This window comes from Schistocerca nitens, chromosome 4, assembly GCF_023898315.1.
Source record: "Schistocerca nitens isolate TAMUIC-IGC-003100 chromosome 4, iqSchNite1.1, whole genome shotgun sequence".
NCBI lineage: Eukaryota > Metazoa > Arthropoda > Insecta > Orthoptera > Acrididae > Schistocerca > Schistocerca nitens.
The window spans coordinates 979,097,711-979,111,251 of NC_064617.1; the positions used below are offsets into that span (position 1 = coordinate 979,097,711).

General features: G+C 36.7%; 1 protein-coding gene across 1 annotated transcript; it reads left to right on the forward strand.

Annotated features, from left to right (window-relative positions):
* Nucleotides 1–5,609: 5,609 nt before the first annotated feature.
* Nucleotides 5,610–11,941, forward strand: LOC126253682 (uncharacterized). Its single transcript, XM_049955207.1, has 2 exons — nt 5,610–5,953; nt 7,408–11,941. The coding sequence occupies exons 1-2, from the start codon at nt 5,801–5,803 to the stop codon at nt 9,883–9,885; spliced, it is 2,631 nt and encodes an 876-aa protein (XP_049811164.1). The 5' UTR covers nt 5,610–5,800; the 3' UTR covers nt 9,886–11,941.
* Nucleotides 11,942–13,541: the final 1,600 nt, after the last annotated feature.

Genomic DNA, 13,541 nt, shown 5'->3' on the forward strand with positions numbered 1-13,541 from the left:
AGTTTCCCCTTCCTGGGACAATGAATTCACGGTGTTCTTATTTCAATTTCCAGGAGTATATATATATATATATATATATATATATATATATATATATCCTTAGCTTAAGTTACTTTAGTTAGTGTGTAAGCCTAGGAAACGATGACCTCAGCAGTTTGGTCCCATAATCGTTACCACAAGTTTCCATTTCCTAATGATGAAATGTACATATTTATGAAAATTGTTACAGTAATCATATGTAGGAGAAACATTTGTAGAAATTATACATATAAACTCCAATAACAGTGTAACAACTCTGACTGTGTGCAAACTCTTTGTGATGCCATAGTGTCGTAATATCTTCGTAGCATGTTTTATAAACAGACAGTGAAAGTGATGATTTGCGTGTGTGTGATATTGTGTATAAAGGAGGAGGCACAATATACCTGTTAGTAGGCCAACAAAAATATCTTTTCAAACATTAGCTCTTAAAAACAGTCAAAGATTCATTTTGTCCGACTTTCCGATTGCAGTCAAAAGGACGCAAACATCACCAAACATATTCATGTAAACAAATGCACAAACGCACTTGAAAATGAGAATAAATTCTCGAAATGCGTTGTGCTAAGCATCAAAAAATAAAGTAACTGGTGTAGTTTTTATTATTTAAATCATGGTGGAAGACTGCTGCAGTTCACTTAGTACTGCGGTCGGCAAACAGCGGCCCGCGAACCACATACGGCTCCTCCACAAAATACGAGATGCGGGCGCCCACGTGCAGCGCTAAACCTGCTCACCATCGCCAGTTTAAAGTGTGTTTAGTTGAAGTGGAGAGTGAGTATGAAGTTCTACTGCACCATAACAACATACGTTCGTCGTTTAAGGAAACGTTTTGAAACGTTTCACTTCCATATTAACGTAAATCACAGCATTTCCCTCTGTGAAGGGTGATCGCTGTTCAGAACTAATGAACGATCAGTGGATCGAAAAGTTTTATTTCATGTTAGACTTTACGTCTCAATCTAAATCAGCTTAGTTGTAAACTACAGGGGACAGCAAACACAATTTCTTTTATGTCAGAAGCAGTCACTTAATTCGAAAAGAACTTATCTCTTTTTGCTCTCATTTATAAAGAGAAACTTTGGTTCACTCTCGAAGCCCGTTGAAACATTGGCAAAAAGTAATTACGATATTGCAATTTTCTGTTACAAAAGAACGCTTTTAAATATGATGGAAGCTTTTCTCAGCAGGTTTCAGGGATTCAGAAACAGCTACAGCGAAGTTACCCGTTGTTAAAAATAGCTCTTAGTGTTAGTGTAACAGCATTACATTTTTCTCTCTTCAGTACTGACAACGGCAACTGTGAAACGCAACTGCTGGGATTAAAAATCAAAGAACTACGGCGGTCGGAAATCGAACGTGTTTGGTACAGAAATACTGGAGAAAACCAAATTTGAATTTAGTTTAGAGCACAATGTTTGAATGACCCAGGGAAGAAATATATGTTTATTTTTAGCATCTAGACTAATGTTCATGACTTATATAATCAACTGAAAAAAGACTAGAGTTTGCTGTTCTTTCCTTATTCTACATGTCCACTCGAAAAATTATTTTCAAGCATGAACCTTATCAAGGGTGAAGTGAGGAGTAGTCTTGTTGATATGGACCTACAATCGTGCCTAAAATTGAAAAAACTAACATACAAACTTATCAAACTTTCCAAGGACATGTAAGGCCATTGTTCACAGCAGTATTTGTCAGTCATTTGCATAATTTAATTTTATATATACATTACAGTTTAATTTTACCAATAAATAATATCGTTATTAAGTATGACATCAAGTTTTTTCATCGTACCTATAGCATAAGTAAGACTTTAAAGTTTATAAATGTAGTTTTAGGGTGCGTTGTGGTGTAAAAGAAGATGGGATGTGGGGTATTGAGAAAGGTATGTTGAGATGATCTGGACGTAGAAAGGCGATGATCGAAAGGAGACAGTCGAAACAAGTACACAAGACGAGTGTGGATGGGAGAATAGGATGGGGTCGATCTCAGCGAATGAGGATATTTTTAGCTAAGGCCCGCTTAGGAGCATCCTAAGTAAGTTAATACCAATGTATCTTCCCATATACTGTAGTTAAGGTTTTAAAAAATTTGGCTCTCAAAGGGAATTTAAGTCGTTATACCATTGATATTTGCTTCTGTTGACTAATGAGTATGTCGACCATTAGTTAGACCATTCTCAATTTGTAAACTGATCACTTGCTAACCTGATACACGCTTAATCTCTGTATAGAGGCAATGTCCCAAACTGCTAACCATAGAAACTTGAGATTTGAAGAAGGTATGGATCTTATACTGTAGGCGTCGTTAAGAAGGGATTTTTAGAAATAGGGAATGAAGGGGCTTCTCAAAAAAAATGTAGCTATTAAGCTATTTTGAAGCTAGACCTACGAATATTGTTATTTGGTTTCTAGGTCAGAAATGGAAAAATTCGTGTTGAAGTATTTTTGGAAATTTAAGCCTATGGCGGTGCAATAGTGGGTGAATGCTTTTTTTTTGAAAATATATCATTATTTAAGAACTAGTAAAGTATTTTTGAAGCTACGTCTATCAACATCGGATCTGACTTCTCCGTCACAAATAAAAAAAATACGTGTTTCAATGTTTTTGGGAACTGAACTACTAACGGAGTGAAACAGGGGATGAGATTTTTTACGACAATACTTTATTGAGAGTGCATTCTTAAAGGTAAATCTACGAAAATTTAAATTTGGCTTCCCATTTACAAACAAAGTTTAGTTCACCCCCTGTGGGCGTGAATCGGGGGATGTAAGTTTTTATGGAAATATTTCACTGTGCGACCATTTTTGAAGCTACCTTTGTGAAAATTTGTATTTGGATTCTCTGAAACACACGTATGTCTCTTTTTTTGGAAATGGAAAAGGGGATGACGCCGTCCGCTGTGGCCGAGCTCTTCTAGGCGCTTCAGTCCGGAACGGCGCTGCTGCTCCGGTCGCAGGTTCGAATCCTGCCTCGGGCATGGATGTGTGTGATGTCCTTAGGTTAGTTAGGTTTAAGTAGTTCTAAGTTCTAGGGGACTGATGACCTCAGATGTTAAGTCCCATAGTGCTCAGAGCCTAAGGGGATGAAACGTTTGATGAAAATATTTCATTGTGAAAGCATTGTTGAAGCTAAATCATTGAAAATTAGTGTTTGGCTTCTCGGTTAGAGATAAAAAAAAACGTATTTCACTACTTTTGGAGAGTCTATTCGTAACGGGATGAAATAGGGTGAGAATGATTCACTGAGTCATCGTCGCCCAGCTGCAAGGATCCGCTAAGGATAGAAAATTGAAGTTTCGAGAGGATGTGGATCTTATACTGTACGCATCGTTTAAGAAGGGATTGTCCGCAATTTCACTTCTAAGGGGGGAAATAGGGGATGAAAGGCTTTTTGAAAGTATGTTGCTATTAAGGGAATTTTGACGCTAGAACTACAAAAACTGTTATTTGATTTCTGAGTCAGAAAATAAAAAAAAAGTGTTTCAGCACTTTTGGAAATTCAGCCACTAAGTGACTAAATAGCGACTGAAAGTTTTTTTTTAAAAAAGTTACTAAAACCCTACTAAAGTATTTGTAAGGCTACATCTATGACAACTGGTGTTTCACTTCTCCGTTAGAAGTAAGAAAGATACGTGTTTCATTGTTTGTGGAAATTCAATCGCTAGGACGTGCAGTAGGGGATGGAAATTTGTAGGAAAATATTTCGTTACATTAAAAACAATTTTAAAGCTAATTTTATGAAAATTAGTATTTCACTTTTGGTTAGATATAAAGAAATATTTGTCATGGAATGAAAGTAGCTATGAAAACATATCCACAAGAACACGAAAGGCACGATTAACAAAAACTTTGGAGTCCAGCTACCAGAATCGCTTTTTGGTCACAAGTACATTCGGAAAAGGCGGTGCTCATATAGCCTTAATTAGCGTGAAAAGCTTAGAGGCGATGCAATTTGTGAGCCACATAAAAATTCGATTAAATAAAAACAAAATCTCTGCATGCCATAAAGTCTAAGCGAGCGAAGCAGCGGGTGCTAAGCTGGTCTCAGAATATGGGGATTGCAGAGAACGCTGACCCTGTGCTTGTGTGTGATTTGCGCGTATTTCCTCCCTACGGAGCGAAGTGGCGCAGTGGTCAGCTCACTGGGCTCGAATTAAGGAGGACTGTGGTTCGAAACCCCATCTGGCCATCCAGATTTCTCTAAATCGCTCCATGCAAATGCTGGGGTGGTTCCTTTGAAAGGACACGGCCGGTCTTCTTCCCCATGCTTTAGTAATCCGAGCTTGTGCTCCAACCTACCTCCCTGTCGACGGGACGTTTAGCGCTAATGTTCGGTCCTTCCTTCCTTATTTTTGTCTCTGCCAGAAAACTGTTCCTCTGTCCTCGATAACAGGAAAAAACCATGAGCCATTATTGTCCTCGTACTTAAAGCGCTTGTCTGAAGAATCAGATATTAGAAACTTGCTTGCGTGGATCATGGCTCAAAAATAATGATCAATGCGGTAGCAGTTCTCCTTGAAATTCGAATTTGCTTCAGACCACTACATTCCACTTACAATGCTGCATGTGAGTGATGTGTGCTTGAACTGACGCGAATGCATTCACTAGTTTTTTCTGTCTTTTTGTCCTAATTGCTTTGTTCTTTTGCCAGGATGTTGCTGTGTCGTGTGCGAATCAACACTATGAAACAGCGAAGCAGATACGTGTGCTCACTGAATATCGTTTATGAGAAAGTGCTTCAGCAAATTCATCTCATGTAAGTTTACAAATTTTATGTGCTTATTGTGAAGGGGATAACTGTACACAGTTTCTGTGTCTTCTTGCAGGATGTAAAAGAATGATAATACATACCACTACGAGAACTGGTAACAACTGTCTGCAAACAATAGTTAGCGTATCAGAGAAATACAATCGTAAGTTTGTTGCTCCACTAAAGTATATTAAGTTTCCGGCACACCACTGCTGATAAGAGCTCTTGATATTTCCTTTAAAAGTATTTTAACACTACATTAATTCAGTCACTCTTTTGTTGCGAGAACTGTAGGCTTAAGTCAATTTTTTTTCAAAAGGAACAGAATAGATTTCTACACTACTGGTCACTAAAGTTGCTACACCACGAAGATGCCGTGCTACAGACGCGAAATGTAAGCGGCAGGAAGAAGATGCTGTGATATGCAAATGATTAGGTTTTCAGAGCATTCACACAAGGTTGGCGCCGGTGGCGACACCTACAACGTGCTGACATGAGGAAAGTTTCCAACCGATCTCTCATACACAAACAGCAGTTGACCGGCGTTGCCTGGTGAAACGTTGTTGTGATGCCTCGTGTAAGGAGGAGAAATCCGTACCATCACGTTTCCGACTTTGATAAAGGTCGGGTTGTAGCTTATCGCTGTTGTGGTTTATCGTATCGCGACATTGCTGCTCGCGTTGGTCGAGATCCAATCACTGTTAACAGAATATGGAATCGGTGGGTTCAGGAGGGTAATACGGAACGCCGTGCTGGATCAGCACCCCCTGTAAAAGAAAGCCTGTCTACGTAGTGCGTGACGTCACAAGATGGCTACACACATAGTCCCTTCTTCAACAGTTTCACGGAACAGTGCTTGTGAATAGTCGTTCGGCGAGTTACGCGTCAGTTTAGTATTATAGTGAATGGTGTTCCTGCGTTAGTGTACGTGATTTGGTTGTTTAGTTTCTATGCACTAAACTGGTGATCTGTTTTTCTTTGCTGTGAAAATTTCGTTGCCTGCAAAATGCCGTATCGTTGTTGTGTGCCGAATTGTAGAGGAAATTACGACGGTGGACCAAAAGTAACCGTGTTTAAATTTCCGGAGGATGAAGCAACGAGGAAGAAATGGTTGTCACGTATTCGCAGACATAACTTCACTCCTTCTTCAAGTTCAAGAGTAAGTATTTGTTTTGTTTATTTCTTAAAAGAGGTTAAGTGTGCTAACACAGAATAGGCACTTATGCAGTAAGGAAGGTCAGCGACATTTTGACTAATAGATCTTAACTGAATAAGTGCCGAACTAAATAGCGTTTCGTTTTCTTGCCCTGGCAATTCTACAGTTTAGCTGGTATAGGTTATATGAATTCTGTAAGTTCAACCAGTATAGCCTAAGCACAGTCATACTTACGTAGTTAAATATCTCAGTATATCTTTATACTTACTGTTTATGCTGCCTGTTGTTAGGAATAAAAGTCGGTTTATAATTAAGTACGTGCACTTAAGATACAGACGACTTTCGATGTATTCTGCTTCTGTATTTAGTGTTTCTTTTTGCTGTAAAAGTCTTTAGGAAGTTGCCTGTTCAAAAACAAGTAATGTGGTTTACCCAGAAATTGAAAATGAAGTAAAAACAGTGTCTCAGTCGCTTGTTTTTAATAAATTATTGGTGGGAATTTGAAGTCATTGCAAGGAATGTTACTATTAGGGAATATAGTAGGCTTTAGACTTAACAGTGAACCATAGACAGGAAAAATGAATGAGTACATGAATGGATTAACAGGCCATCACAAAATGCAAAGGGAGAAACTGTGAAAACATATAAAAAATACTTGTGGATTTTACAAATTCTTACTTTCTGGGTCTGGAATTTCAGATACATGCCAGTGACCTACACAGCTGTCTTATAGATACACAGCTACAGTACTTGAAAGCAATTGTGTGCTCATGTTTAGCCTAATAGGTAGCACATAAGTGGCAATGTATTAGTTCATCATACTGTCAGTTTTTATGTAAGTTATGAACTGATATCAAAAGCAAAACAGTGTCTATCTGATAAAAAGCACTACCTTTAAGTATTTCATAGTTCTAAAGGTTACACAGTGTGACAATTACTTTGTATTATTCTGTTACTGTGTCACAGTTGCTTCTATGGATTACACCTGTGTGAGTTTGGTGTCATCATGCTTTCTTGTGTCCGAGGTGTGTGTGTGGGGTGGGGGGGGGAATAGAGCAAGACATTAAGCAAAAGTCCCACCCCTCTTGTGAATATATGAGCTTCAAGGCTAAATTATAAAAAAAATTGTCACTGTTATTGAATCATGCTACAAACATTAGTCAATGTTTGTAATTTTTGATGGGGAAAGTACTTTCTTCATTTCACCATCTCTTTAAGAGCTTGTTGCCATGACATGTAACTGCATGTGTTTTGATATTGAAGTGTTATTGTTTTATAGAGTTACTATGCCATGGCCACATTTATCACTTGAGTATTCTGCATTTTAGTTGGGAGTCTATTTGTATTTTAGAACTAGAAACTAACTTTATATTCATAAATTGTTTTCACACTATTAATATTGTCATCACATTCAGTTGTAAGCACAGTTTTCATTTTTTATTCATTTTTAATTACAGGTATGTCATGTTCACTTCCACAAGGATGATGTTATTTGGGAAACACAAATTGTGGATGAAAGGACTGGTCAGTTATTAAGAGCCCCCCTTCTCAAACCACGTTTGAGACCACATGCAGTTCCATCACTACTCCCAAACTGTCCTTCCTACCTTTCAAAGGAAGAAAGTAGACGTGAAGGGCCAGAGGAGAAAAAGCAAAGGCTTGAAAATGAGCAGTTAGCTGCAGCGTTACAATATAGTTTAGCATCACAGAAGGACTATGAAAACACTTTCAGCTTCAGTTCTTTAGAAGAGTTGATGTTGCGTACGAAGGAAGTGGATTTGCCCAACGAGTGGAGTGTGATCGAAAAACACAGTGATTTTGTTTGTTTTTTAAAGATAATAAGAAATCCAGCACCATTAATCACACATTCTGTCGTTATAGATAGTAATTTAAATGTTTCATTGTTTAAGAAAGATGTACAAATTAAGACATTAGGAAAAAGATCTTTTCCTGTAATTGTAACCAATATCCATGAAATTGTCAGTGTACTGCAGGAGTTTTCAGACACAGATTGTGGGCACTCAGAAACTTCTATAGATAGTATTGTAGAGATAGTGAAAGACAGTCTAGGAGTGCTGAAAGACAGTTTACAGGAGAGTGAAAAGGAGATGGTAGACTTTATATATGAACAAGTTAGTCTCATAAATGTAAAGAAATTTAATCATAGGTTTAGTTCTACATTTATGATACTGTGTTGTTTGCTATTTTCCATTTCATCTCATGCTTACAATTTTTTACGTAGCAGCTCATTAATGAAAATGCCACATCCAAGCACTCTGCGTAGGGTCTGCAGCAAATTTAATGTGAATCCATCTCACGAAAGGCTTGGGGGAAGTAATTTCCTGTCCTATGCAAGACAGAAATTTCAATACTTGAACAGCAATGATGTCAATGTTGTTTTGAGTGTAGATGAAATTCATCTAAATTCTTATTTGGAATATAAAGGAGGTAGTGTTTTGGGCATGTCATATAACTCGGAATGTGCTGCAAATTCAGCATTTGTATTTATGTTGCAGAGTGTCAAGTCTTTGTACAGGGATGTTGTTCACATTTTACCGGTGAAAACCATTTCATCTAATGCATTATACGATGTGCTACTGGCCATAATAAATGGCCTTGAACTAATAGGCTATAGGGTTTTTTGTGTGGTAACTGACAACAACAAAATCAATAGCAAAACCATGTCAATGTTTTCTCTGGATAAAGCTGTTAATATAGTTTTTAAACATCCATCTGATCCTAATCGCCCACTTTTCTTTTTAATTGATGCCGTACACATTGTTAAATGCATAAGAAATGTGTGGCTGAACCAAAAAAATGATGGTAAAGATATGTTTTATCCTCAGTTTCCAGTTAGAAAAGAAGTGGAAGAAAATAAGTTTTCTGTAGCTTCTTTTAAAACACTGAAACAGATTTATGACATAGATTCCAGTTCTTTAGTAAAATATTGTCACACATTGTCTCTCAAATCACTTTGCCCTACATCATTAGAAAAACAGAGCATGAAACTAGTGCTGCAGATATTCAATCGACATGTGTCAGAGGGCCTTGAGGTAGCTAGTGATAAATTTGATTTGAGACATGCACCATCAACAGCAGAATACATTCGAATAATAACAAAATGGTTTGATGTCATGAATGTGAAATCAGTGTTTAAAGGGAAACACAAACAGAATCCTTATATGGATCCGTTGACAACTGATAGCGTTTCTATGCAATTTTTGCTAGATTTTCTAGACTGGCTTGATGTGTGGAAAGCAAAGGGTTTGTCAAGTGGGTTTCTCACAAAAGAAACATTTTTTGCTATTCAGCATACAACATATGCCGTGGTAGAGATTGCTCGATACTGTACTGAAGAGCTAGGTATGAGCTATTTACTGACAGCCAAGCTACAAACAGATGTGCTTGAGCGGCGTTTTGGAAAGTATAGACAGCTTGCAGGTTCCCAATACAATGTTTCAGTGACACAAGTCTATGAAGCAGAAAAGAAGCTTCGAATTCAAAGTGTAATGCCTTTTGTTTTATGTTCTCCTTCCTATGGCAATATCACAGTAGGGGCCATAAAAAATTTTATGTTTTCTGAAGTTGAAGAAACAGACACATTAGACATAGAAGTCAGTGTAACTCAAGACGATGTTCTTTCAGTGAAAGATATTGCAACGTCTTTAACTTTCATTGCAGGCTACTGTGCTCATGCAGTGATTAAGAAGCTGAAATGTGAGAGTTGCCTTAATGAAATTGTGATTGAAAAGGAGTTGCCAATAAACGAACATTTTAGTTTGATACAGAGACTTGATCATGGAGGACTAAAATACCCATCAGACACTATTTTAAATATGATTGTCTACACTTATATTGTCATCAGCAAACTTCTCAAAGAACATGAAGAGATTTTCTTGCCTGTACGAATCAACGTGCTATTGCCTGTGCAGTAGCACTTGCTACTCTTCACGAAAATGACTTTTTATTATTTGATGGGGTATGCTGCAATGGACATTCATCCCAGGCAATAATGAAAAGTGTTGTTTGGGTTGGTGTCAATATATTTTTAAACAACTACTGTAAAAAGGTTAATGGAAAAAAAAAATTCAAAAAACACTCAGCGAAAACTGCAAACTCTTACAACATAATTTTGAAATCTTTATCTTAGATTCTTTTTAAATCATTAATACAAAACCTGTCATCAGTAATATTGCCACATCAACAAATGCCTCTTAAGCTGAACTAGTCAGGTTAATCTGAAACTAGTCAAACTTACCAAATTGCAACTTATGGCTGAGAGTTTGTATAAATATTTTAATATACAGCTGCTAACAGCTATCAACACTAATATCCTAACGTGAAATTTTTATCAAAGAAATTAATCTTTAATATAAAGAATCTTACACTAATTCTTTCTCAGTTGAAGTTGGGTGGTGAATGATACATACAGGAGGGAGGGGAGGGGGTGTGGGAGGCAGAGAGAACCAATAGTAATCTTGTTATAGTATGTGAAACCTAAAAATCATTTCGCTTGCTTTTCCGAGTATGACTTAAACCACTTCTTTGCTGCATGCCTTATTCATAGTATTTCTAATTTGTGTAATAAAGTTATGTGGCCCAACATGGCACATGCCTTTGACAAAGACAAGACAATGCCATTTTGATCACCTTCCTTTATTATTTTGAGAAAAACTTACACAAACTGTGCTATAGCAGACTCCACTTTTTTTTGCAAACAAGGTTAGTTTGTTTTGGTGATAAATGGAAGACAAGAGCAAAATTGCTCTATAGTTCTCTACATTCTCTGCAACACTTTTCTTTGTATACTGAAGTTATTACTTTAGCTTGTGATACATGTGAGAAATCTGCCAATTTGTAATGATTCATTAATTGTTACTGTTGAAAAAGCTACTATAGTATTTATGCATTCTTTAGGTAGACAAACTTCGATTTCACGTAGTGTTCGTGGTGTTCCTCTGTCTTCTACTACTGTCACTGTTATGAGTGCAGATGTGCATGCTGTGACAATTGCCCCTCTTTTTCTGAGTTTACTACTTTCTCTGCAGCTGTTATAACTGTTGTTCTCTCAACATTTTCTTATGTAGATCATGTTTGCATATATTTTACTACCAATACAAATGGAGAAGCTGGTGGGGGAGGGCTTTGCAGTACTTTCATGGCCTTTGTGTATAATGATTGGCAGGTCTCCTCATCTAATAGTAATGTAATTCTGGAACAGCTCTCACTTCTGTTACAAGCACTATTGAGTGCCACTAATCCTCAGGTTGACTAATTACTGAGCTCTTTAAATAGATGCTTGCTCTGTGCCATAAAGTGCCTTCTTGTTAGCTCATCTTTGCTGAGGAGAAAAAATCTGAGGTGGACTCTCAGGTATGCCCTTCTGTTGGCTTTTTGAATATATTTGTTTATAAAAGAATATTAAAAAAGCTTAAGCCTGTCACAATTGCTTTTCACTCACCTAATCTAATTAATGTTAGCAGATCATATTCCAACACCACTTGACACATTTTTGCCACATAACATACACTTACAGTTGGTAATTACTTGCAATTTACAGGGTGACCTAATATAATGTCTATATGCATTGCCATTTTTCTACTACAGTGCTTTCATATGCATTCTTCCTACACAAAACTTTATGGTGCAGTGTTTTATTTGCATTCTTTTAGTGTCCCACTTAAAGACCTTCCATTACTACCCTGGAGATTATAAAATAGCAATTTAATAATTAATGTTGTTCAAAATTTATCATTATTATTCCTAAAATTATGAAATTTAAGTCTCAAGAATGTGGTTATTGTTAATGTTTGGCCTTGGTGTCCATAAGTCTTAATTATTTTGTCCCTACATAGTATTCATGCTGTACATCTATAATTTTCTATTGTGAACCACTATAATCTAAAATTTTTCTCATTCCATGTGTTAGTGATTGACAAGAGTGTATGGAAGATGAACAAAAGAAATAAATAAATTCATTCATACACAGAATTTTTTTACTTAATTTGCATTCATTCATATCAGCATGGTCAGTAGATGAAACTTTTTTCCACTTCTAAACAATTACCAGTATATATATTTTGGAATGATGATCTGTTAAAGTATTGCAACTAAATAGAGCTGAACCACCACCCCCACCCCTTTCCCCAAACTTACGGAAGGATGAAGTATCTAAGCCACTGGTGAGTGCAGCCCAAATGTGATGCCAAATGAAGGTAAGTGTTCATTTTTCACAATTATTTCATCACAGGTCACATCACGTCATAAAACTTCTCAACAGATGATATGAAAGTTTACTTCGTAGTTGAAATTTATTTATGTGCAATTCATGCAAACAGTTTGTTTCAAAGTATATACTTCTTAGTACAGAAACATTCTTTCTTCAAAGGTATTCAGTTTAGAGCAGCGAAATTCTAACCTGGTAATCTGTATTTTGAGACCTCATGTAATTTCAATACATAATGGAAATTTAGTTAACTTACTGAGAAAAGAGAATTCATTGAAATTTGTATTGGCATACCAAAACTTTATGGCAATACCATTACATACTCATCTCAGGTCAGTGAGATTTTCTTAATGGAAAGAAAGTTTCTTAGGGAAAGGTGCACAAACTGAGAAGAGATATCATATCATTCATTAGAACTGCATTTTACTTAAAAAATATTAACAGGAGAAATTTCTTTAAATTTAAAAAAAAGCATGAATACGAGGTTGCTGAAATGGTGGACTAAAACATATGTAGAACATGTCTTTCAGGGCAGTGTTAGTTTTTGAAACGACTCATACTATTGCTTATTACCAGTGCCTCTCTCTAGGGGGTGTTATAATTCGAACACTATTTGCCCAATTTTCGTGTTTCTTTTTTTAATTCACACGTATATCATCCAACCAGGTTTTAAAATAGATTTTGCTACATAAGGAATAAGCAGCGGCAATAACAGTGTCCTTAAAATGTTAGCTGCCAGTGTGCTACTTTGCAAATTGCTGTCCACACTATTAGACCTGCGTCAAAGTGATGCAATATTTAACTTAAAAAACATAACAAAAACCCTAATAGAAAGTCCGCGAGAGCATACGAGAATCTTTCGCGGGTGGCTTTCAATCAAAATTTTTGTCATTAAAAATCGTCTTACACAGGAGCTGCAAAACGGAAGAATGGTGAATGGTGGCCAGCCATAAAAGATAATTGTATACCGTTGCAGACGTTTAGATTGGCCTTTTCGAGATTTACAATTTATACTACAGCACTTACAGTTTAGGAATGGTATTGGAAAAGAGCACACTGGTGGCAAACACTTACACTTTGTGTAGCTGACGATCTTTGAACGGCTAACCAGACTGCCATCAAACAAGTCGTGACAATCCCCATTAAAGCAACTTTAAAATAAACTACAATGAAATGGGTCCATTCATTTGGGAGTTTTGATGCCTCAGATAATGAAAGTTATTACAGCCACTTTTTACGTCGGGGCTAAATGGTATGCAGAAATAAGTTACAGACAAAAGAACTGGGTCATTTGAGAAAGGAAATCTTGTAATTCATGAGAGCGGTATGTCAGATTTCTTTACGAATTTTCCTCGTGCGGTTTCC